Source organism: Vanessa cardui, chromosome 21, assembly GCF_905220365.1.
Source record: "Vanessa cardui chromosome 21, ilVanCard2.1, whole genome shotgun sequence".
In the NCBI taxonomy this organism is placed as follows: domain Eukaryota; kingdom Metazoa; phylum Arthropoda; class Insecta; order Lepidoptera; family Nymphalidae; genus Vanessa; species Vanessa cardui.
Window position 1 is genome coordinate 2,322,404 of NC_061143.1, and position 24,747 is coordinate 2,347,150.

General features: G+C 33.7%; 1 protein-coding gene across 1 annotated transcript in view; it reads left to right on the forward strand.

Moving 5' to 3' along the window:
• LOC124538933 (F-box/LRR-repeat protein 7) overlaps positions 1 to 24,303 on the forward strand; it is a 62,828-nt gene extending 38,525 nt beyond the window's left edge. Inside the window, exons 2-8 of the mRNA XM_047116205.1 lie at positions 13,416 to 13,643; positions 16,976 to 17,167; positions 17,515 to 17,659; positions 18,719 to 18,904; positions 21,164 to 21,309; positions 22,102 to 22,275; positions 23,392 to 24,303. Coding sequence (XP_046972161.1) covers positions 13,428 to 13,643; positions 16,976 to 17,167; positions 17,515 to 17,659; positions 18,719 to 18,904; positions 21,164 to 21,309; positions 22,102 to 22,275; positions 23,392 to 23,604 — 1,272 coding nt within the window. The 5' untranslated portion in view covers positions 13,416 to 13,427 and the 3' untranslated portion in view covers positions 23,605 to 24,303. The remainder of the gene's footprint in view (positions 1 to 13,415; positions 13,644 to 16,975; positions 17,168 to 17,514; positions 17,660 to 18,718; positions 18,905 to 21,163; positions 21,310 to 22,101; positions 22,276 to 23,391) is intronic.
• The last annotated feature ends 444 nt before the right edge of the window (positions 24,304 to 24,747 follow it).

Consider the following 24,747-nt stretch of genomic DNA (forward strand, 5'->3'; position numbering starts at 1 on the left):
CCGTTGACAAATACGTTCTAATCTATGTATATTATAATATAATAAATTTGAAAGTAACTGTGTCTGTCTGTCTTTCCCTCTTTTACGACCGAACCGCTGAACCGAATTTGACGAAATTTGGTGTGCAGCAAACTTGAACTCCAAGAAAGGCTAACCTACACATAACAACCAACACCCTAAAATGCCCTTAAGTATTCTTAGTTTCGATTTCCTGAATATAGATCCTGGATCTGGCAAATCATAGTTATTAAGTTTTTCTCATAATAATTATTTATTAATGCTTTTGAGCCGTCAAAGAACGTATTACTGTTCTCCACTACGCCTAATTTCTTACCAAAGTATCAAGTTGCTCTCGTTGAACTTTGACAGTAGAGTGTGCACCTGTGTTTACTCTTTTAGAAAATATTACTTGCGATGTCTATATATTTATTTGTCTATATTTATATTTGGACATTTGCTCAGGAGAACATGAAATGAAAGTAAAGTAACAGCCTGTAAATTTCCCACTGCTGAGATAAGGCCTCCTCTTCCATTGAGGAGAGGGCTTGGAACATATTCCACCACGCTGTTGCAAGAGGACATTATTGTATGCAAAATAAATACCTTCATTTTTTATTACATACAAAGTAGATGATCATTATTTCCAACGGAACCAAACGAAATGGATGGTGCCAGTGAAAATAAAATCCAATGGAATTCCTCGAGTTTCTTATTCGGTATAGTTTTTAATTGAAATAAAATGCGTGAAAGGAAATTCTAAATAGAAACTATTCGATCGTAAAACGAAAACAATCGGTACACAATATCTTAACATCGATGTCTCGAAGACTTGGTTACGGAATAGCATAAATTGCGAATTCCGTGTGTAGGTGGTGGTCGGCGGGCTTAAGGGAAAGAGGCTTCGCACAGGATACGCATAGCCTTTAGATCTTATCGCTCTACAAATAAGGTATATTTTTAAACAAAAACGAATACTTTGTTGTATTTTTTATTGATATTATCGACATCAATCTCGATGTAGCCGAACACTTGACTACAATAAATTGTTTTATAATCATAGCGAAGACAGAGTTGTAGGCGATGAATGATAGTTCGAACGTTTTAAATAATATTGTTATCTAGAAATCTTGTAAAGATACCGCGGCTCGAACATGATATTTCGTTTTGGAAGATTCTTTATGTGGAATTATATCAGTATCAATAATCGAAATAAATATATTTATTCACATAGACATGACAAACTCCGTGGTCAAGTGGTGTGTACACCGGTTTTAATTGGTACGCCACTCCGAGGTCCCGGGTTCGATTCCCGGCCGAGTCAATGTAGATTATCATTAGTTTTCTATGTTGTCTTGGTTCTGGGTGTTTGTGTTACCGTCGTTACTTCTGATTTTCCATAACACAAGTGCTTTAGCTACTTATATTGGGAGCAGTGTAATGTATGTCTAAAAAAATACAACTTAAAAAAAATACAACATAGAATTTTGAATATTTATGTAAATTTCGGTTAAGTGGTTTTCGTCGTAACAGTGCATCAGAGAGACATAATATCAGTATTGATTATATAAAAATACTTATGACGTTTTGGAAGTGGTACACTTCCCTTGTGGTTAGAGCTGGAAGCCTCAATAGTTTAACGGTATGAGGATATTTTCTCTCCGCGAAAAACCACATCTGCTGTGCATGTCAACCATATATCAAACATATGTTTGTTTCTTTCCCTGCGGTATTGACGTGATTTTCGACTTTGGACCACTTATCATCTGTTGACTCAATTGCTCGCATGTCTGTCTTCGACATAAAATATAAAGAAGATTCCAATTTCAAAATTAAATTTGAGTGCAGATTTTATACAAACATACGTCAATAGTGCGTTAGTTTCGCGATTTAAAACGTCGGAGAATTGATCATGATCCCTTGGGTATTGTCGTACTCACTCCTAACACCAGGAATAAACTTAACAGGCCAGGAGGGCCTGTTAAGTTTATTCCTGGTGTTTCCTTTGACATTAAATATTTCTAATTACCTTATAAATTTGAGGTATTGCTTTTGGTCTTTAAATAATTGATACGTTTTACTTGCACTTTTAATATTGGCAATCATATTGATTAAACATATAATTTAGAAACATCAGTTTACTTTCTTCTATATGATGTAAAATAAACATATAACATACAGAAAATTTACAACTAAATGTATCGTAAATTTCCACGACATTATTATTATTATTGCATTTGTCCCGATTTAATATTCGAACAGGACGATACAATCTTCCAGCCATGATATTAGCAAAGTACAGGATCTCTATTTCATTTCATATTAACTAACTTGTTAGTACAAGTATGTAGAATTGAAAACAGTTAGGGTTATCCTGGACAGAATGAGTAAAACTGTCAAGTAAATAGTTTTCTTAAAGTGATAGTTTTCGAATTATGAGTTGTTAAGTCTGTGAGCTGAGAGGAGGGAAATTTTGCAGCAATATTTTCATGTGATTTATTTGTGATTCAAGAGTCGAGATGGCCCAGTGGTTAGAAGGCGTGCATTTTAACCGATGATGTTCTTAATTTGTCTTTATATTTCATCTCGTGCTCTGCGGTGAAGGAAAACATCGTGAGGAAACTTGCATGTGACAAATTTCATAGAAATTGTGTTTTCCACCAACCCGCATTGGACCAGCGTGGTAGAATATGTTCCAAACCTTCTCCTCAAAGAGAGAGGAGGTCTTTAGCCCAGCAGTGGGAATTTACAGGCTGTTGTTGTTGTTTCTGTATTTGTGATTATAATTGATCTCATGTTCGGTGATAAAGTAAAAGGTCTTGAGATAACCTACATATGGTGGAAGATAATTCGCATATCCACTTACCCTTATAATTAACACTGCGTAGTTTTGCCAGGCTCTTGATATTAACTCAACACTATCAATATAATTCTGAAAAGACTAAAACTGGTGAAAATCTAAGAGAGCATGTTCAATGCTATAGGACGCATCAAACTTTTCCAACTAAATTCCTTCATATGATCTGATGTTAATATGATGAAAAACCATATCCTTTCACTTGATTAATTCCGGGCGTTTTTGCTTAATTTCTTGCTTGATTCCCATCATCATCATTGCTGTACTGATTGAAATGGGTGTTTTTGTACGGCGGTTAAAGCTTAACAATGCCCTTCCAATGCCACAATAAATAAAGCAATACCTTATAGCAACTTAATATGGGTTTCACTTTAGTCTGTGGAGCTTGGTTGCCCTTCGACCGATCCCATAGAAAGCTTCATCTTTGACATCAAAATTCTCATACTAGGATCGCTCGAACCATTTTTAAGCCATTCTTTCTAATACGTAATAAAACTTCAAAATGTATCGAATTTTTTCATAACTTAGATTCAATATTTTTTGTGGACAGAACAAATATAGACATGTCAGAAAACTGTTTTGACTTTTCATTTTATAAAGTGTCATCTATTTAAAGGTGTCGCAAAGATAAATATACAAACAATACAACCAAAAAGATTTCATTGCAACTTTTTGCTTTTAAAATACGAAAAAACTTTCGTACACATTAATATATCAGTATTATGCAGGTTCGTAGTAAAGCATAAAATCCACAGTTGCTGTCGTCTGATCCTTTTTCGGTCGTGTCAGATCATGTACGTCAGTCAGGTCACTATTATATATTCGACGTGGTTACATTTCGGTTAGAAATATATGTGAAGAATTTATGTATTAACTCATAAAAGTGCGCCTTGCATTTTATTAATTTTTTTAAAATAAAAATTGCCTGTATTGTTTTGCAGTCCTTACTCGTCTCACGCACACATAGACATATTGTAACTATAAGCGTCACTTTCTCACACTAATATACGCCTAGAACAATTTAACATGGATTAACAAGCCTTTGTGTATGAATAAATTTATAATGTTATGTAATACCATTTCGAAAAATGTTTAACAATGTTATGCCTAGCAACTAATTCGATATCAAAAAGACAAGAAAAGTTTCCGAGCGATGTAGTTTGTTCGAAGTTTTATCGAAAACTTTTGGAGTTATGACGTATCAATTAATCTCACGTTGAGATGACATATATATAATTTCTTTTTTATATTAAGTAGTATTTATGTGAGCATCATCAACATCAACAGCCTATGTTCGTCCACTGCTGGACATAGGTTTTTCCAATTGCACGCCACTGTGATCGTTCTTCGGCTACTCGCATTCAGCTCCTGCCAGCCTTTGCTGTGTTTTGCATGCGTCTATGTGAGCATGTTGTTGCTCCCTTTTATGTCCGGATCATCAAGAATACTGTATACTTAAAGTCTATTCATAAAAATTCCGTTATATGGTATAGGTTTGTCTTATTTTTTATGAAAAAAATCCAAATAATATTTAACAAATAAAAATTATACTAAAATTTTAAAACAAAAAATGTAAAAAAAAATATTAACACACACATACATATATATAAGATATTACACTCGTGTTCCGAATAAGTAAAATATTTATCTCACAAGTTGGATTATAAAAAAAAAACAATATTCGTAGTTCTTTATTTAAAAATTTAAACATACGTTTGGCTGCAAGAGACGGTTAAACTCACTTTGGGAATGAAACGATCGCCTCCAGGCTATTTAATTTATTAAAATTTATATCGTATAGGAGTTCTTTGAACCGGTGGTACTTTTTATAATCTATACTTATATTATAAATGAGAACGTTAATCTGTCTGTATGTTTGTTGCTACTTAAAATCCTAATCAATAAACCGAACTTGATGAAATTTGGTTGGAATGAGGGAATCCAAGGATAGAACCGCAGCGTTGGGTATAACTAGTCATTATTAACAATATTCTGAAAATGTTCAGTGCCAAGCTTGCCGAACCAATGCTAGAGCATTTTATTGGCGTAGTGGTGAGTCAAGTAAGGCTAATAAAATAGATATTCTTATGTTTTATTTCGTGTTTATGTTTATCTATTTATTTATTTATTTTTTCATTGTGTATTTTATAGTATTAGTAGTGTACTAGACATACATAGTTTTTAAGTTGCTGTTGTTACTAACAAGTGGACCGTAATTGTCTTAAATAAATAAATGATTATATAAGGTACCTGACCCATGTAAGGCCCACCTTATTTGTTTTTAAGTACAAAAAAAAACAATACGAATGTTTAAATAAAACAAAAGTGTTAATTTAATCAATCATTTAATAATCAATGTAGTCATACTTATTTTGATTCAAAAAACAATGTTTTCTATTAACTATAAGCTTTTTTTTAAAAAGAGAGTTTTGGGCCTTATTTTGACCACTATTCCTTAATAAGGCCATACCCGGGCCTTATTATGACATATGAGAGTATTATGTTTATCTTAATATTAATATGTAGTATTATCTTTGCAATCATGTCTTAACACAAAATAAACTACATGTTAAAAATAAAACTAAATAAAATATTTACACCATTAAACTTTATTCGGACACTAAACTTAGGTAGTGTAAATCAGTTGTGTTATCTACCATAGCACACATTATTTTAAAGACAAAACATAAAAATAAAAAAACAGCAAAACGTTAATTAAAAATCAAATAAAATAGGAACTTTTTAATAACCGTAAATCTTTGCAAGCATGACAAAACCAAGTCCCAGCGAATGACTGCTGATTTTTTCTAGTCACTCCAGATTTCTGCCCTCTGCCTTTGGAGGTCATTAGTCTTCCTTTTGGCCTCGTAGAAGATGTGCTTACCTTTCTTGTTGCAAATAGATCTTTTGTTACTTATTGTCCGTACTGTGTTAATCTTAAAAATATTTGGCGTTTGTATGAGTGTTATGAAAGGTGACTTAGCCGCTATGTCACCTGTCATAACACATGGCTTGATTTACCAAGGGATCGACAGCAGGGAAAATGATGAAGTCTTCTTATGAAGACTTGCAGTTTTCATCATTAATATCTCTCACAGCACAAGTGATCTGGTGCTCGGACCATTTTGCACGTTTTGGCTTCAATTTGGGTTCTGATTCTTCGACTGGTTCCATAATTCTTTATAAGGCCCATGTAGATTACAGATGGGCCTTACTAGGCTAGAGGAGTAACTTAACAAAAACAAATAAATACGTGTATAACATTTTAATTTGAAACTTATATTGTAATAACAATGTGTATAAAATGCTAATTAACTACTATATATAATTAGAATAAAGATTCACCAAATAATATTGAAAATACTTACTTTTTTGTACGTCGAAATTTAATAAGCGCCTACTAGAAATCGCACGCGCTGCTTTCTTTTGCCTGCACAATCCTACAGGTTCGCTGTAGCGAAGCGGTAACTATGGCAACGGTGGCCATTCAAGGTTAGACACACGACGATGTTAGCTCAATCGGTTTGAATTTGTAATTTAGGATATTTAAAACGTGGGCTTTATTAGGCACTGGGCCTTACATGGGTCAAGTACCTTATATTATATTATCATTACATACTATAAACGATAGTCGCTTACCGCTGTCTGTCCCTATGTATGCTTAGATCTTTAAAATTAAACATGGGATTTAAATGCGTTTTTTTTAATCGACAGAATGAGTCGAGATGAAGGTTTTTGTACATACATGGACAACATAGTAAAGAAACAAGAAAAAATCTGTAGTATATTTAGTATCAGCATTGTATGTGTGAAAACGGGACGGGTCTCTAGTTTTATATAAATAAGTAAAATAAGTGATTCAATATGAATAATGAAATAGACTAAGCAAAATAATACCTTATAATAATTTATTGCATATGTTTATTGCATTTATTGAGCTGAGATGGCCCAGTGGTTAGAACGCGTGCATCATCGGTTAAGAAACCGATGATTGCGGGTTCACACCCACTCAAGCACCGCTATATATATGTGCTTAATTTGTATTTATAATTAATTTCGTGCTCATCGGTGAAGGAAAACATCGTGAGGAAACCTGCATGTGTCTAATTTCATTGAAATTCTGCTACATGTGCTTTCACCAACCCGCATTGGAACAGTGTGGTGGAATATATTCCAAACCCTCTCCTTGTACAGGGAAATGTACAGGCTGTTACTTTACTTTACTTTATATGTTTATTATAGAAAGTATGTAAGATAAGATTACATTGAATCCGTTTCTAAAATATACGCGTAATATTTGATATTGATTCTGCATTATTATTTTTTTGCTTTCATGTAGCAAACTAAGTAATAATTACTCGTTAAAGGTTATTTCGTGAACGACATAATGCTGGTAGATGCAATAGCGTTGAGTTAATCTCTTAGGCAAATGCATTTGATTTGAAATGACCGATTAAATGAGATGCCTGCTTGTTGTTGGTCACTAAATACACAGCCAATAGCAAATACCGCTTGGTAATATTGTGTAGCGTTTTTTAGTTCTTTTGCAATACCTAGAATGAAACTTAAATCTAAGGTGTTCATTCAAGGCTCGACACAAGAACACAAAATATTAATAGAACACTCCAACACAATGATATTTTTTATGTAAATAATAAATAAATATGAGACAACATCACATACATTACTCTGATCCCAATGTAAGTAGCTAAAGCACTTGTGTTATGGAAAATCAGAAGTGATGACGGTACCACAAACACCCAGACTAAAGACAACATAGAAAACTAATGATAATCTACATCGACTCAGCCGGGAATCGAACCCGGGACCTCGGAGTGGCGTATCCATGAAAACCGGTGTACACACCACTCGACCACGGAGGTCGTCATAAATATCCGAGCATACATAGGGACAGACAGCGGTAAGCGAATTTGTTTTATACGATGTAATGATGATAATGATGATAATAATGACAATAATAATAACGCACTATCTAACGCTAAAATGTAATATTCAAATCAGTCTAGTAATTTGAGCTAAGTGGGTTTCACTATAGACACTTTCCAACTGTGTTCTATAAATATAATAGATAACTGTATACAATCTTGGTACACTAGCTACTCGATCTGGCTTTGCTTTTCCTGTTACATATATATTTAATTGGTGGTAGGGCTTTGTGCCAGCCCGTCTGGGTAGGTACCACTCACTCATCAGTTATTGTACCGCCAAATAACAGTACTCAGTATTGTTGTGTTCCGGTTTGAAGGGTGAGTGAGCCAGTACAGGCACAAGGGACATAACATCTTAGTTCCCAAGGTTGCTGGCACATTGAGGATGTAAAGATAGTTATATTTATATATAGTATATATATAATAGATAGTTAATATTTCTTACAGCGTCATTGTCTATGGGTGATGGTGACCACTTACCATCAGGTGGCCCAGATGCTCATCCGCCAATCTATACCATAAAAAATATTATAACAATTGATTAAAGCGACGCACGCCACTATAGTCCTTCGTCTTATTGCTATTTATCACTTCATGGGTGACAATTGGATACGTTCGAGACATCAGGATTTGTTTTATATTTACATAGTGATAAATATAATACGACACAACTTAGATATAGCATCGGCAAATTCAATAAAACCGATTACTGCTGATTTATACAACCAATAGAAATAGCTCCCTATCGCGCAATTCAACGCTATTCGTCGTTATAGCTTCTCGTATCAGTTCAACCCGAGAAAGTAAGTGCATGTAAATCGACGTGTCAAGCTATGACGTTTGTGTCAAGATCATATTCATATAGTAAAAAAGTAAAAGTAAAAGCCTGTAAATTACCCTACTGCTGGGCTAAGGTCTTCTATTCCATTAAGAAGAGGATTTGGAACATATTCCACCACGCTGTTCCAATGCGGGTTGGTGGTCAAATTAAACACATGCAGGTTTCCTCACGATGTTTTCCTTCACCGCCGAGCATGAGATGTATTATAAACACAAATTAAGCACATATATATATCATCATACAACATATCCATCGGGTAAGATGCACGCGTTCTAACCACTGGGCCATCTCATCATATTCACATAAGAAATAAATATTGATAATTTGGTATAGCATACTTAATTCAGATGTGATCGATATAGGAATTTTGCCGATGCTGCTTCTAAGTTGTGTCGTACTATTCTGTATTATTACTGCACACGTTTTTATTTTATTACATAAACGTTCTTGTTGCGACCAGTCTTAATAAAAGTGTAGATGTTTGCATTATGTAGATTTTAACGACATTTCCGTTAAATAGATTCCTGTTTATTGCATAAAGGTGTCCGTATACAACTTATTATTAAGTCAACACTGTAGAATCAGAATTTATATGTAAATAACTAATGGCAACACCTGTTTCTCTTTGAACAATTTTTTTTCCTAGTATCCATAGACGAACATGACAATAAACATGACATAAAAATATATCTTTGAATCTTGTATATATCATTACATAGTATAAAACAATGTCGCTTACTGTACTTACCTTATGTATGGTTAATCTTTAAAATTACGCAACGTTTTTTTATAGATAGATTGATTCGAGAGGAAGGTTTTTGTATGTAATACATTGACAATAGTTTATAATGTGATGTCGTCAATAACCAATTTTTTTCATTGCGCTTACACTGCAATTACTCGCTGAATAGGTAAAAAAAGTAAAGTAGTAAAGAAAAAGCCTGTAAATTACCCTCTGTTAGGCTAAGGCTTCCTCTTCCGTTAAGGAGAAGGTTTGGAACATATTTACACGCTGTTCCATTGGGGGTCGGTGGAATACACATGTGGCAGAATTTCTATGATATTTGACACATGCAAATTTCCTTACGATGTTTTCCTTCACCGCTAAGAACGAGATGAATTTTAAAGACAAATTAAGCACATGAATATTCGGTGGTGCTTGCCTGGGCTTGAACCCGTAATCATCGGTTAAGATGCACGCGTTCTAACCACTAGGCCTATCTATTAAAATAATGTACTACAGTGTTGTAGACCTCAAAAGGTATTCAAAAAATACATTGAATTTAGATTTCTGTATAAATTTATTATAAAGGTTATTATACTGATATAATTTCTTATTTAGATTTCGAAACAGTTTTAAAATGTTCAAACTGTATATCGACCCACGCTGTGTCCGGAATTCTTATTAAACGAATTTATTATCGTGGAATTTTATGTTATTAAATAAAAAAGAAGCGTTTTACATATTTGCATTTGACGCTCGGAAGTAGGATTCACGTTGCAAATTATAACGGTGTATAAACTTAATTTTATGAATAGTATCACTACGATATTTTATGTGCATTTAATAATGTTAGATATTTGTAATTATTTTTGTTTCAATTTTCATAATTTCATGGTCGCAATACTGATACCAAATATTCTACAGATTTATTAACGAAATCACATTAGAAACGTCTAAAATTATCAGCGTTTCTTTACTATATTGTCCATGTATTGTAAACCGCATACAAACCCGTTGCGTAATTTTAAGATCTAAGCATATATAGGGACAGACAGCAGTAAGCGACTTTGTTTTATACTACGTAATGATAATGATTAACTATGCCCAACGGTGTCGTAACAGCCTGTACATTTCTCGCTGCTGAGATAAGGCCTCCTCTTCCATTACGGAGAGGGTTTGGAACATATTCCACCACGCTGTTCCAATACGGGTTGGTAGAATGCAAATATGGTAGAATTTCAATGAGATTAGACATATGCAGGTTTCCTCACGATGTTTTCCTTCACCGCCGAGCACGAGATGAATTATAAACATTAGTTAAGCACAAATATAGTGGTGCTTGCCTGGGTTTGAACCCGAATCTCAGCCTGCGGTGTCGGTCATGTAATAATTTACATGATATACAATTTATTATTGGTCAATTTTGGTCAGATTATGAATGTACAGCGAGATGGAGTGTACGAAACACTAAAGTAAAATGACAGAATCAAAAGCGAATACAGAACTCTAATAGTACGAATGCCGTGTATTCGTTTTAAATTTTGTTACTTCACCATGATGATCCGCGCCCTCATATTGAAAAACTTTCTGCCCGTTTTTACCGACGAATGAGTATGTATGAATGATGCAAGTAGCCGAAGACCGATCACAGTGGCGTGCTATTGGAGGCCTTTGTCAAGCAGTAAACGGAAATAGACTGTTAATGATGATGATGACGATGAGTATGTAATTTGGGACGCGTAAAGTTTACATGGAGAATAAACGGATAATACTGTATGATATTAGAAATTTACTTCTCTAACACTTTATTTACAACATTTACTTTAGTTTATACGTTATTGTACGCCACACAGATGAAATCAATAATGTAATAATAATAATACATGGAACCACCCAAAACACTAGAGGCGTACAATTTTTGCGTTCTTACATAATATCTATTATGCACATTACTATTCAATTTAATTATACACACACACATAAATATAAATAAATATTTAATAGTAACTCATAGTTCACATTAATACTGCCAATGGTAATTACACGTCATAATAATATTAAATATCAATGATGCTTATATCTTTTGAGGTATATCCTAATACCAGTTGTCGCCCGCGCCTTCGTTCGCGTTTTAAAGGTTTTTAGGGGGCTTGTTTGTAATAATGTGTTAATCAAAAAAGTATATGTCCTTCCTTGGAGTTTAAATTTGCAAATATGCTTTATACCAAAATTTCATCAAAATCTATTCAGCGGTTTGGTAGTTAAAGAGCGACAGACAGACAGACATAGTTATTTTTTTATTTATAATATAAGTATAGAAGTATAGATTGACAATATGTCGTTAAACTAAGGTTCCATTTTTCCTATAACTCGTATTAACGTAATTTTCAATTTTATAATATCGACCAATGAGCGAACGCAAATAAAAACGCCCTGCTATAAATTATAGCACAGTTTTATCGTCATATGATTGACAATTCGCAAAGTTTATTCACTGACGAAGTATTCGATGAAAGGCGATTCACAAATGACACTCGAGATTGATTTATGAGCCCATTGTAAAGACACTATCTTAATTGCACACTAAGGTCAACATGTATGTAGGAGACATTCTACAAGTATACTCCGTAATTATACAGGATCATAAATATGGGCGCAATTTCAATAATTAAATTGTCCTATTAATTCTGTAGACACGAATTCGACAGCTTTATAAACAGCTGAAATGTTTAATTTTATATATTTTATGGTCTCATTCTTGATTTAGGTATTTTATATTAAATATATTTTAATTTGTTAAAGTTATAAATAAATATAGTATGGTACGGGCGATTGACTTTGTGTTACCGGGCTGAATAGATATCATTGCAAAACATAATTATTTTGGTATACATGTTCCAGTTTAAAGAATTATTGTGCCAGAAGAATTATACATATATATACATATACATACATATATATACCGTTTAGATTAACGCGTAAGAACATCAATGATCTAAGATATTTGATTTCTAATAATCAATACGGCAATATAATGATTTTTATATTAAATATAGTCTTAAATTGACTAAAATGAAATTTACATAATACATATATTGTGTTTTTGGGTTACGTTCAGTAATTTTGATCTCTTTTACATAAACATATCTTTCTCTTATATAAAAATAAAAGAAATACGTTCAGATATATGTTTATCAAATCACTTTTGTATTCTATTCTAAAGTTAAAGATCTCACTTCGAATCTCACTACGCTATACGCATTGATACGTGTATCCTTTAAATGTTATTTCGGTATAGTCGCTTATGACTTTCTGACATTTAATGATCGTGTTTTGCGAGTTTCACAAGCAATTGTTTACATCTATTCATTGACATAATAATAATAATAATTTGAAGTCTGGAAGAGATCGCATAATCAGCGAGAAGGCCGCCTCTTATGTATCTTTCTTAAACGTGACTGATGTTGGTGTACAATAAATATAATTTTGATTTGATTTTATTTTGGTAGAGTCGACAACTATGCAAGACAAATTATCGTACACAAGTGTGTGTCCAACAAAGGTCCACTGACATTATCCGTTGGTAAATTCGATATATCAGAAAATGTTCAGGCGTAGGATCCACTGCTTTACGTACTTTCCAAGGCACGGGAGTTCACGCTTCTAACTTCGAGGTTACGGGATGCAACTAAAAATTTTTGTCCAGAAAAACCCAGTAAAGCTTTATTGACTTGGGCTGAAGTCTGAGCCCAATATCTGCTGCCTTATTATTTAGTTTTTCTCAATCACAATCATATCAATGCATTTTACTTCCCGTAAATCCCGCATACACAACTTCATAAAAAGTTCAAAAGAATCCGGTTTTGTGTCTCGATAAACAATAAAACCAATTGAAGCTGGCGTATTCCCAAGAAGGTTCAGCGTTAGGCAGGCTGACAGCCTAAAAATCTGACGTATATTTTTTATTTCAATGTCATAAAAAACTGGCTAAAAATTAGATTATGGCATACAAATGTTGATGTGATATTTTGGTAATTTTTTTTTCAGAATTCCTGCACTATGTCAAGCGGGAGTTGCTCTGGGCCGGGTGTCTGCGGAGGGGCCAGAAGACGGCCGCCTCCTCCTCCCGAGCCAGCACTCTCCCTCGCTGCTGATCTCAGCGAGCTGAGCTTGGACCAGGGCTATCACACATTGGCCGACTGTGGTCCACCAAGGAGACGACGTGATAACACCCTATCTGATGCTTTGTGGCTTAAGATATTATCGTATCTTGAGGTATGTGTTATAAACTTTATATTATACTATTCAGGCCTTACATTATTCAGACAGAATATATTATATCGTCATAAATATTATAGCATCTCTTCTTCAATTTCAATTTAAAATAAGAAACAGCTGAAGCGGACAAGTAATCCAGATGGTGTTCTTTGATAAATAATTATACCTTTGCATGTTTTCGAGCAGTTAGATCTAGAAGTCATATTGTGTAAAGTCGCATCTTTATCAAATCTAATGGTGATGAGCAGGGTAACGAAATTTCGCCTAAGTATTGATTGGTGAACATATTTACCACCATCATTATCGGTACTATTCGCAGTTATTAATTTTAGGACGACCTTTTCTGTGTAATTCTAAAAGACGAACCATCAACCCCACTCCCATCCTAGTCGTATAATTCGATTACAAATTCCACAATTTATAAGTATATCGAGGCAATGAACTTGAGGAGGAGAAATGGAAAAAAAAGCGAGTCATCGCTTGAATGACACTTCAGATTAGTTGCTTGGTAGTTGGATGCGGAAAGTCGGAAACAACCAAAAAAAGACTGTTCACGCTCGCGACTCGAAAGTTTTGCGTTTTTTGTACGCTGGTATATCGGATAAATCTGTGCGACGGATAAACGAAGGTCGAATAAATGTACATTCACTGTACACAACAGTCATACTGAACTACTAGTTCGGCTTCGCTTGCGTTTTAGGGCATTGTTTATCATGTTTTCGCCAATAAAAGTAGCCTTTGTCCTTCTTTGTACTTCAATTTTGCTTCATACCAAATTTTATTAAAATCGCTTCATTGGTTTGGTAGTGAAAGAGGGACAGAGTTACTTTCGCATTTATAATATTAATATAGATTTGACATTCGAAAAGAGAAAGAGAGAAAAACAAATCAAAACAGAAATAATGTCAAATAAATGTTTGTCTTTTTGCGATAGGTAACAATTATTTTTGACTTCCTTAGGAAAAATAAACATCATTCCATATTTACTACTCGTATTCTAACGGTCTTACTAATAAATTTTGTGTAGCAGCTGAATAGTTGGATTTTGAAGTGAACAAATGGATTTCTCTCTTTTTCAACCGACTTCCAAAAGGAGGAGGTTATCAATTCGTCTGTATTTTTTTTTTTTTTTTTTTTTTTTATGTTTGTTACCTCATAACTTTTCACTGGGTGGACCGATTTTGATAATTTTTTTTTGTTTGAAAGGTAGTGCTTCCCGTGGGGTCCCATTTTTTTTTTATTTTTTTCCGATGATGGTATCCATATAAAAACGACATAAGTCTTAAATTTGCAGTATGTATATGCGCGACAAATAGGTGAATAAATGAAAATCACGTAAACCAATTTTGATAATTCTTTTTTTATTATAAAATATATACTTCAACGGTAATTTGGTGAAAGTTTGGTAAGGTTCTGAGCACAGGATCCATGACAAAGTAACGGAACGGAAGGGAACGGAACAATTCTGAGGAGCACGTTAGCGATACTCAGTCGAATCTTTTATTTATAGGTTATTTGGATATTTGAGTCACCTTCCGTAATGTGGTTATGTTTATGTAATTATCATAGTCGAATATTATAATCAACTAGCTACCGACCCCGGCTTCGCACGGGTGCAATACTGATACTAAATATACTACAGAATTTGTTTATTTACGACATCACATCGCAAACTTCTAAAATTATCAGTGTTTCTTTACTATATTGTTCATGTATTATATACGCAAACCTTCCCCTTGAATCACGCTATCTTTTAAAAAAAAACCGCATCAAAATTCGTTGCGTATATTTAAAGATAAAGGGATAGAGAAAGCGACTTTGTTTTATACTATGTAGTGATGGAACTCCTGTACGGCTCGCAGTTAGGGTGCGATATGGGGCAGAATTTCTTACTATCTTTAATCAAATTTTGTGTATGTGATGTGATGTCATATGATGTACGAAATATAGTTGGTCTTTTTCAAAGTTTTTTTGCTGAGTTCGATTACAGCTCTTTCGAGGGATCCTTGTAGTTTACGCCGCGTGACGTATTAAATCCGCATTTTCCAAAGTCTATTTTTGCTTTATTCGCAAGTTTCCTTTGAAATTATCCTCGAAGTAGTTTCTGACTCATATAAACGGAACGCTTAATCTGTCCATATTTAAAAAAATTAGTTAGTCAACATCAGCTTCACTTAAAATCAAAAAATAAATAAAAATTTTAACAAAAAGAAAAACCGACTTCAAACAAAACACTATTTTAAAACAAATAAATATGCACGAAAAAGTAATAAAAATAATTGCGTATTGAACATATTTTTTAGAGTCTTCCTAAGTTAAATGAAATGAAAAATATTAGACTACTTAAAAGTCGATTAACGATTATATCATGTAGTTATAATTATTGTTATATTTGGAGTCGGTGTCAGCCAATAAAACCCTACAGTATATCTATCAAAAAACAATACGAGAATACTTTAACAAATATGTTTTTTTACAAATTACCTTTTACACAATAATATACTGGAACAATCAAGGGGCTCATACGCTTCTTTCTTTTGATTGTTGGGGCAAGGGCACCGTGGCTGACACCGGCTCCAAATATACCAATAATTATAACTACATGATATAATCGTTAATCGACTTTTAAGTAGTCTAATATTTTTCATTTCATTTAACTTAGGAAGACTCTAAAAAATATGTTGAATACGCAATTATTTTTATTACTTTTTCGTGCATATTTATTTGTTTTAAAATAGTGTTTTGTCTAAGTCGGTTTTTCTTTTTGTTAAAATTTTTATTTATCGTCTTTCGTAATTTAACATTTCAAAGAACGAGACAAAATATTGAGTAACTATACAATTATACAACGATCATTTAGATATACCTACCTAAACCAAAAGCCTGAGGATGTTATTCTGTTTGTCTTTAATTTTGCTAGTAATATTATAGTAATAAACATTAAATTGTATTTGATATTTCAGAATATTAATTCAAACTAACTTTTTTTATTTTATAAGTTAGCGGATGAGCATATGGGCCACCTGATGGTGAGTGGTCACCACCGCCCATAGACAAATGTGATGTAGGAAAAATTAACCATTCCTTACATACACCAAGCTTGGGAACTAAGATGTCCTTTCTGCTCGTAGTTACACAAGCTCAGCCATCAAACTGGAACACAACAATAACGAGTACTGTTGTTTAGCGGTAAAATAACTGATGAGTGGGACCCAGACGGGCTTACTCAAAGTCCTACCAAGTAAAAATGTCTATACAAGTAACAACTAAGTATGTCAGGAGAAACATCGTATTAGAGCTGAAGATAAAGAATACTTTTTCAATTTTAGGTGTCAGACTTATGTCGCATGTCACGGGTATGTAGAAGATGGTCAAGGTTCGTGGCCAGGTTGACAGTGAGGCCAGAACCCTGGAGAAGAGTAAGGGCTGCTGGACCTTTGGAAATAGCAGCGCGCTGTGCGGGGGCCAGAGCGGGCCCCTGTGTTAGCGCTGTCCGGGAGTGGCGGTCGAAGACTTGTGCGGTAAGTGGATTGAACACTTTTGGATTTCGACTTATCTTTTATTAAAAAATGATTACGAGTTTTGCTAAAAAGGAAACATTGTGAGGATACCTGCATGTGCCAAATGTCTCACAATACTCAAGTGGTAAGTAATATAATTAGTTAAAATCATGCACAACTTTTGCACAAACGCATTTGTTACCTTATTTTACATAAATATTTTTATTTTCTAGAAATATTGATGAATTGATGTTTCACATAGAATGTAATGTAATTTCATAGGATATCATCACAATTTAATGAAGTATTTTAATATGATGGTAGATTTAATGTAGTGAGTGATATAGAATATGTATGTATATTTACAGATAACTGTTGCTGGTGCTCAATTATTAGCAGCTACTTTCAGAAACTTGACGCATCTGGCACTAACCGGTTCTAATACAATGGACGCAAGAGCATTGGCACCCCTTATCACAGATTTAGTGGATTTAAGGCATATTGATCTAACTGGTGAGTTGTTTTATTTTTATTGGTTAATTCTGAGATCCCATGTTTAAGTCCCGCTTAAGCTTGAATTTAACAAAACCAAAAAGTTTTATGTATAGGCAGCTCTAGTTCAGCGTAGATCTGCTGGTGTTCAGTAAGAATGTAAAATATAATATATTAAAGTTAAATGTAAAAAAGGCACGGGCAACTGTGAGTTCGTGGATGTAGATAAACTAATTAAAATGAAAAATTTGTTTCCTCATTTTTTATTAAATATATGAAATTTTATAATTCAAAAAGAACTATATCTCGCTTCTTTGTGAATAACAATTAGACACGCATTTTACTTAAGACTGTTAAGAAATTCATATGAGACGTACTGTTAATTACTCGGACGACTTATACCGTTTCAGTTGAGATTTCGTTATCAAAGTTTATGTAAAGCTATTCGTGTTCCAACAACAAGTAATTGGATTTTAAATTCTCTCTGTGAACAAATTCAAAACATCAAAGGTTTTATTTAGTATTTCTCACGTTTTTAAACTCTTGAGTTTTATAGAATTTGTAATTAAAAAAAGGTAAAAAGAGTTTCGAATTATTAATTAAATTTCAAAGAATATGTACTATAAAATAGATCTTCTAAGTTAAGAAAAAATAATTTAAAATCGTTTTGAAATTGTTTCAACCATTCATCTTAGAGACATTTCACGTCTGTTTCCTTTTAAAAAGTTTTCTTTTGAGGCGAGATGGCCCAGAGTTTAGAACGCGTGCATCTTAACCGACGATTGGTGGGTTCCACCCAGGCAAGCACCGCTGAATATCCCCGTACTTAATTTGTGTTTATAATTCATCTCATGCGCGGCGGTGAAGGAAAACACCGTGAAAAAACCTGTATCTGTATAATTTCATAGAAATTCTGCCACAAGTGTATTCCACCAACCCGCATTAGCATGGTGAAATATATTCCAAATCTTCTCCTTAAAGGGAGAGGAGGCCTGAGCCTAGCAGTGGCAAATTTACAGGCTTTTGTTATAGTTGTTCCTTTTAGAAAATGAAATGAAATCAAAATTTTTATCATTGCAGGTTGTCCAAACGTAGACTGGCCAGAGTGGGCGTGGCTTGAGAGTCGGTTAACGACGAGAAGGCCCCCCATAGAATACATCGACCTAACAGACTGCAGTGCGGTCTCTGATGCGGGTCTGTGTGCCTTACTCCATACCTGTCCGTCTCTACAATATCTCTACCTCAGGAGATGTACTCTAGTCACAGGTAAGTTGTTCATAGATTCATTCTTCAGTTCAACTTCAGTTCACTCATTTTTTACATTACATAAGACTGTTAGCCTCTAAATTTTGTTACCGCTTTTTTTATAATGTTGTTTTCGCATAGTGTATTTTTTTATTATTTTTTTTAATATATAATATAAATAAATATGAGACAACATCACATACATTACTCTGATCCCAATGTAAGTAGCTGAAGCACTTGTGTTATGGAAATCAGAAGTAACGATGGTACCACAAACACCCAGACCCAAGACAACATAGAAAACGAATGGTAATCTACATCGACTCGGCCGGGAATCGAACCCGGGACCTTAGAGTGGCATACCCATGAAAACCGGTGTACACACCACTCGACCATGGAGGTCGTCAAAAAGTGTAACATTTAAAGAGAATAAATAGTTGTTTTATAAAGATTTTATTATTTTCCTATTTTTCTGTGTTTGTTACTAATACAGAATTATAGACTACAAATGAAGTTACAGTAATATCTTGTACTAGTATTTTACATCTAAGTTATCTGATATCCGTAACTATCCGAAACAATCGGATAATCCGACTAATTTCATATCCGTAGCCGCATTTGAAACCGGTAAAATATACTAATTCAATATTTTGGTTATATTTTCCTACTCGTATCCAAATCCGAAATAATGTAACCATATCATCCCTGGTTTAATCTTACTGCACCAGTGCCTATGGGTAGTACCCATCTGCTCGTCCGGCTGTCTTTATTAATATATTTATATATATTTATGGTATATGTTGGCGGACGAGCATATGGGTGGCCCATGATGGTAAGGGGTCACCATCACTCATAGACAACGCTGTAAAAATATTAACTATTCTTTACATCGTCAATGTGCCACCTTGGGAACTAAGATGTTATGTCCCTTGTGCCTGAAGATACACTGGCTCACTCACCCTTCAAACCGGAACACAACAATACTGAGTACTGTTATTTGGCGGAAGAATAACTGATGAGTGGGTTGTACATGCCCAGACGGGCTAGCACAAAGCCCTACCACCAAGTGAAAACGTATATTTGTAGAAAAAAATACATATATTAGTAAATATTACAAATACTAGTAAATACATTTATTAGTAATAAAGTACAAACACTCACTATATCTACAAATCGTGCATAAATATATTATTTAAATTAATATAATAGAATAAATAGACGTTTTATTCCCAGTTTTATCGTCTGCATAATTTATATCATATTACGTATTTTATATGGAATAGCTTAACTTTGTGAAATAAGTATTGATAAGTCTATTTCTGTTTTTATAAAGTCATTTCATTAGAAAAATGAAGACGATTAATTAGAATATGATAAGGTTTCAGGTATTGAGTCTTTGCTTTCTATTTTATTCTCAGATATTGAGAGAATTTATTAAATTATAAATGGCTTGATAACTAACAGAACCAAATGTTCGTTTAATAGTTTTTGTCCCAAAATGTCCCATAGTAGGGCCTCGATCATGATTCGCCTGGCCATTTCTATTCATATTCAATAAATGCATTTAATTAATTTTATAATAAAAAAACCCGCTTAGTTTCTTTCGTCGGTCTTCTCAGGTCAGGGTGTTTCCTTTTCCGAACCCGTGGTAGTATTTAATTTAAAATATAGAGTTTGAGTCGAAATGGCCCGATGGTTTAGCCGCTTGAATTTGAGTATTGTGGGTTCACTATTGATTTTATATGTAATTAAACGATATTAGTATGAAAAATGGTTGAAATTACACCTAGCGCTAATGTCTATGGGTACTGACCGCTTATAATAAGGTAGAACATTATCCCGAACACCACGTCCTTGTAACTTACAAATGTATTTATTACATTTCTGTGGACTGTGTCACGTTAATCTTTATAAATTCATGTTTTCATAATCCTCCTGTCTTTATCTCAATTTTATTTCGAGTCGGCGCAGCATGTCTTCTCCTTCCATGCTTACACTTACAGACAGAGGTCTGACGTCATCTTATAAGTGGCATTACACATTATCATTCATGCATTTAATCATTTGACGATTCCATGGTCGAGTGGTGTGTACACCGGTTTTCATGGGTATGCCACTCCGAGTTTCCCGGGTTCGGTTATCGGCCGAGTTGATGTAGAAAATTCATTTCTTTTCTATGTTGTCTTGCGTCTGGGTGCTGGCTTTAGCAAGTTACATTGGGATCATAGTAATGTGTGTGATGTAGTCCAATATTTATTATTATTTTTTTTTCTATTATAGATGCAGGCGTTAGATGGATACCGTCATATTGCGCACTCAAGGAGTTGAGTGTGTCCGACTGCACGGGAGTCACGGACTTCGGTCTATACGAGCTAGCGAAATTGGGACCTGCGTTGCGGTATCTCTCAGTCGCTAAATGTTCACAGGTAATTAAGACTCAAATACAGTTGTTACCTTTTGGAACTCAAGATTTCGGTAGTTAGGCTAATTGTATTTGAATGTGCAATGAATAGGGTATTGTTAATTGACTAGTTGTCTGTGCCGGCTTCGTATGAAAAAATTCCTTTCTTTTTGATAAATGCGTATTCTCATTTATAAATGCGAGTTTTTTTTAATTAATATTAACCTGATATTATATTGATAAGGCTATTTTGTGACGGTTATATTAATTTTAAGTTATGGATCCTCTTGTTCCTTTCTAAACATTGCACTCATATAGATTCACCGTTAAATAAACTTATATAGACTTTTAATCCAATTTATAGTTGTGTATAAAAATAAAACATAGAAATTTGCTAATTACAGACATAACTTCTGTCTGTATGAAATTTGTTGTAATTGATTACTACTGCGTCTCTATTCATCTTATTTTCTTACAATAGGCGAATTGTTCAATATCCTAGTTGTTTTCATTAGTTTATAATAATACTCGCGGCCCGTCCCGGCTTCGCACGGGTTGATATAAGTCTTATTTTTACATTTTCACCTTTTATTTCCGACATGTTTAACAATTGTCTTTCTATTTCTACGTATTTACTTAAAAAACCCTTAAAAATTATATACTTAAACCTTCCTTATGAATCCCTCTATCTAATAGTGACCGCATGAAAATCTGTCCAGTAGTTTTGGAGTTTATTGTGAACATACAGGCAGACAGACGTGATTGGGCGACTTTGTTTTATACTATGTAATGATAATTAATTAATATTTTCATTTAGGTGTCAGATTCGGGTATAAGTACACTAGCAAGGCGTTGTTACAAGCTCCGTTATCTCAATGCGAGAGGATGCGGTGCGCTGGGTGATGATGGAGTGGAAGCCATCGGACGAGGATGCTCAAGGTTACGAGCTCTAGATCTTGGTGCCACTGACGTCTCTGAAGCTGGTTTACAGGTACTTGATTTAATAAGGAATTAGTAACTACGTGGCTGAATGTTGTCTTAAATTTTGGCGATTATTACACATTGAAATAAAACTAGTTATAACGGATTTAAATCGCGTATATTAAAAGTCTACCCGTGACCACGAACGCTGTGCTCGAAACGTCAACGAATTTTGAATTCGGAAGATTTGATATATATTACTATTATATAATAAAATTTTTTTGCGAAATATATTTTAAGGGCGTAATGAATTCTCCAGCTGACAAACTTGGGTAGCGTAGGAAAGAAAGTTTGTAGTTTATGCCAAAGAAAATTGATTATTATACAGAAGGACAGTTTGCTTTATTAAAGAAAAAACACGCATATTATCTAAAATATGTGAATGTATGGTTCAAACTTAAAACCGGTACTTCTCCACAACTATATTCTAATTTGTTATTTAATCCTAAACAATTGAAGAGCGATTTAATTAACAAAGTTCAGAAAAAAAGAGAAGAGGGATATGACAATTCGAATCTGATAACTTATGTAGATGCTAAACGTATTATACACTGGCTGAACCTACAGCTTTATCCTCACGACATTTATAAAACACAAATGTTCAACCCCGTTATACCCCCTTAAGGAGTTTCATGAAATCCGTTCTTAACGGATGTTTATTTTCATTTTCATTAATATAAGGAATCTACCCGTCAAATTTCACGTTTGTAGCTGTTTTAGTTTCCGAGATTTCGTATTTAATCATTTTGGGGTATTTCGCTTATACATATTTTGATTATAACAACAACAACAGCCTGTAAATTCCCACTGCTAGCCTAAAGGCCTCCTCTCCCTTTGAGGAGAAGGTTTGGAACATATTCCACTACGCTGTTCCAATGCGGGTTGGTGAAATACACATGTGGCAGAATTTCTATGAAATTTGTCACATGCAGGTTTCCTCACAATGTTTTCCTTCACTGACGAGCACGAGATGAATTATAAACACAAATTAAGCACATATATATAGTGGTGCTTGCCTGGGCTTGCACCCGAAATCATCGGTTAAGATGCACGCGTTCTAACCACTGGACAATCTCGGCTCGGCCATTTTTATATATATTGATTAAATAATATTTCATATTTCCAGATCCTGGCACGATGCTGTCCAAATCTAAAGAAATTGGCTTTAAGAGGCTGTGAGTTGATAGGTGACGATGGTCTTGAAGCAGTCGCTTATTACTGCAGAGGACTCACTCAACTGAACATCCAGGACACGCCAGTAACATTACGAGGTTACAGAGCGGTGAAGAAGTACTGCAAGAGATGTGTCATCGAACATACAAATCCAGGATTCTGTTGAAGATATGTGTTGGTTCTCTTACGTCTTGTTCAAGGAGCAAGGATATAAGAAAACAAGGCAAGTGTTCATCTCTGCAAGGAACTATATATTTGTGCGTATTTCTGTGAACACGATGAGTACTTGGAGTTTTCTGATTGGTTAATATTTATTGTTATCGATTTTACAACCTTTATAAGTTTGCAATGCAAGAATTGTCAAAATTGGCAACATTATTTTTGAAATTAAAGTGTACCAACATTACGAAATCCAAGCTGATAATATTAGTATTGACATCACCTATGTTTATTATTTGGTAGTAAACCTGAACGTTTCCGTGCATTATTGGAATGTATAATTTAGCTGGAATATAATCTATATTTGTTTAGGTTATTTGGAATTTCCGGCTTAAAAGGTTATGTCCTATTCATATTAAAATATTCGTTTGGAATCGAATGTTTAATTTTGAATTTGAATGGTAAAATGAAGTCAATTGAATTTAATGGTAAAGTCGTTAAGAGAGAGGACATTAAAATTAAAATGGTTCGCCTTTTTGTGAAGATCACGGAAAGGCTATGTATATAAATAGATATAGGATTAGTTTTTAATTATTATTAATGATTTGTGTTTTTGAAAATGAAAAATGTTCATCGAGTAACCTTTGAGGTTATTTAAAAATAGTTTGTATGTGCTAGGTGCTATATTGAATATATTTCGAATTCTGTATTATAGCTTTATAATAATGTATTGTAAATAATGTTTGTCAAAATAATATAATACCAATATTTTATAGAAATAAAAAAAACAAAGAAATAGGTACGATTCGTTCTCATTACAATTATAAACAATTAGAGAGTTCCTTAAAATAATAATGGATTGACTGAAACACAAATATCTTGTCTAAAATTTTCTAATATAAATTCGACCTTAAACATTTTATGTTAATAAGTTAAAATTAAAAGGATTATTAATATCGAAATGAAAAAATAAATCTTTATCAAGTACAATTGCTTGTTTGTATATACGTTGGATTGAAACAAATGTAAATGCTTTAAATTACAGATAAGGAATACTATTTTCAAATAAGTAACGATTCATTCTTTTTCATTCACTTAACATAAAAGCATTGTTTAAATGTAAAATTATATTTAAATCCTGAAATTATTC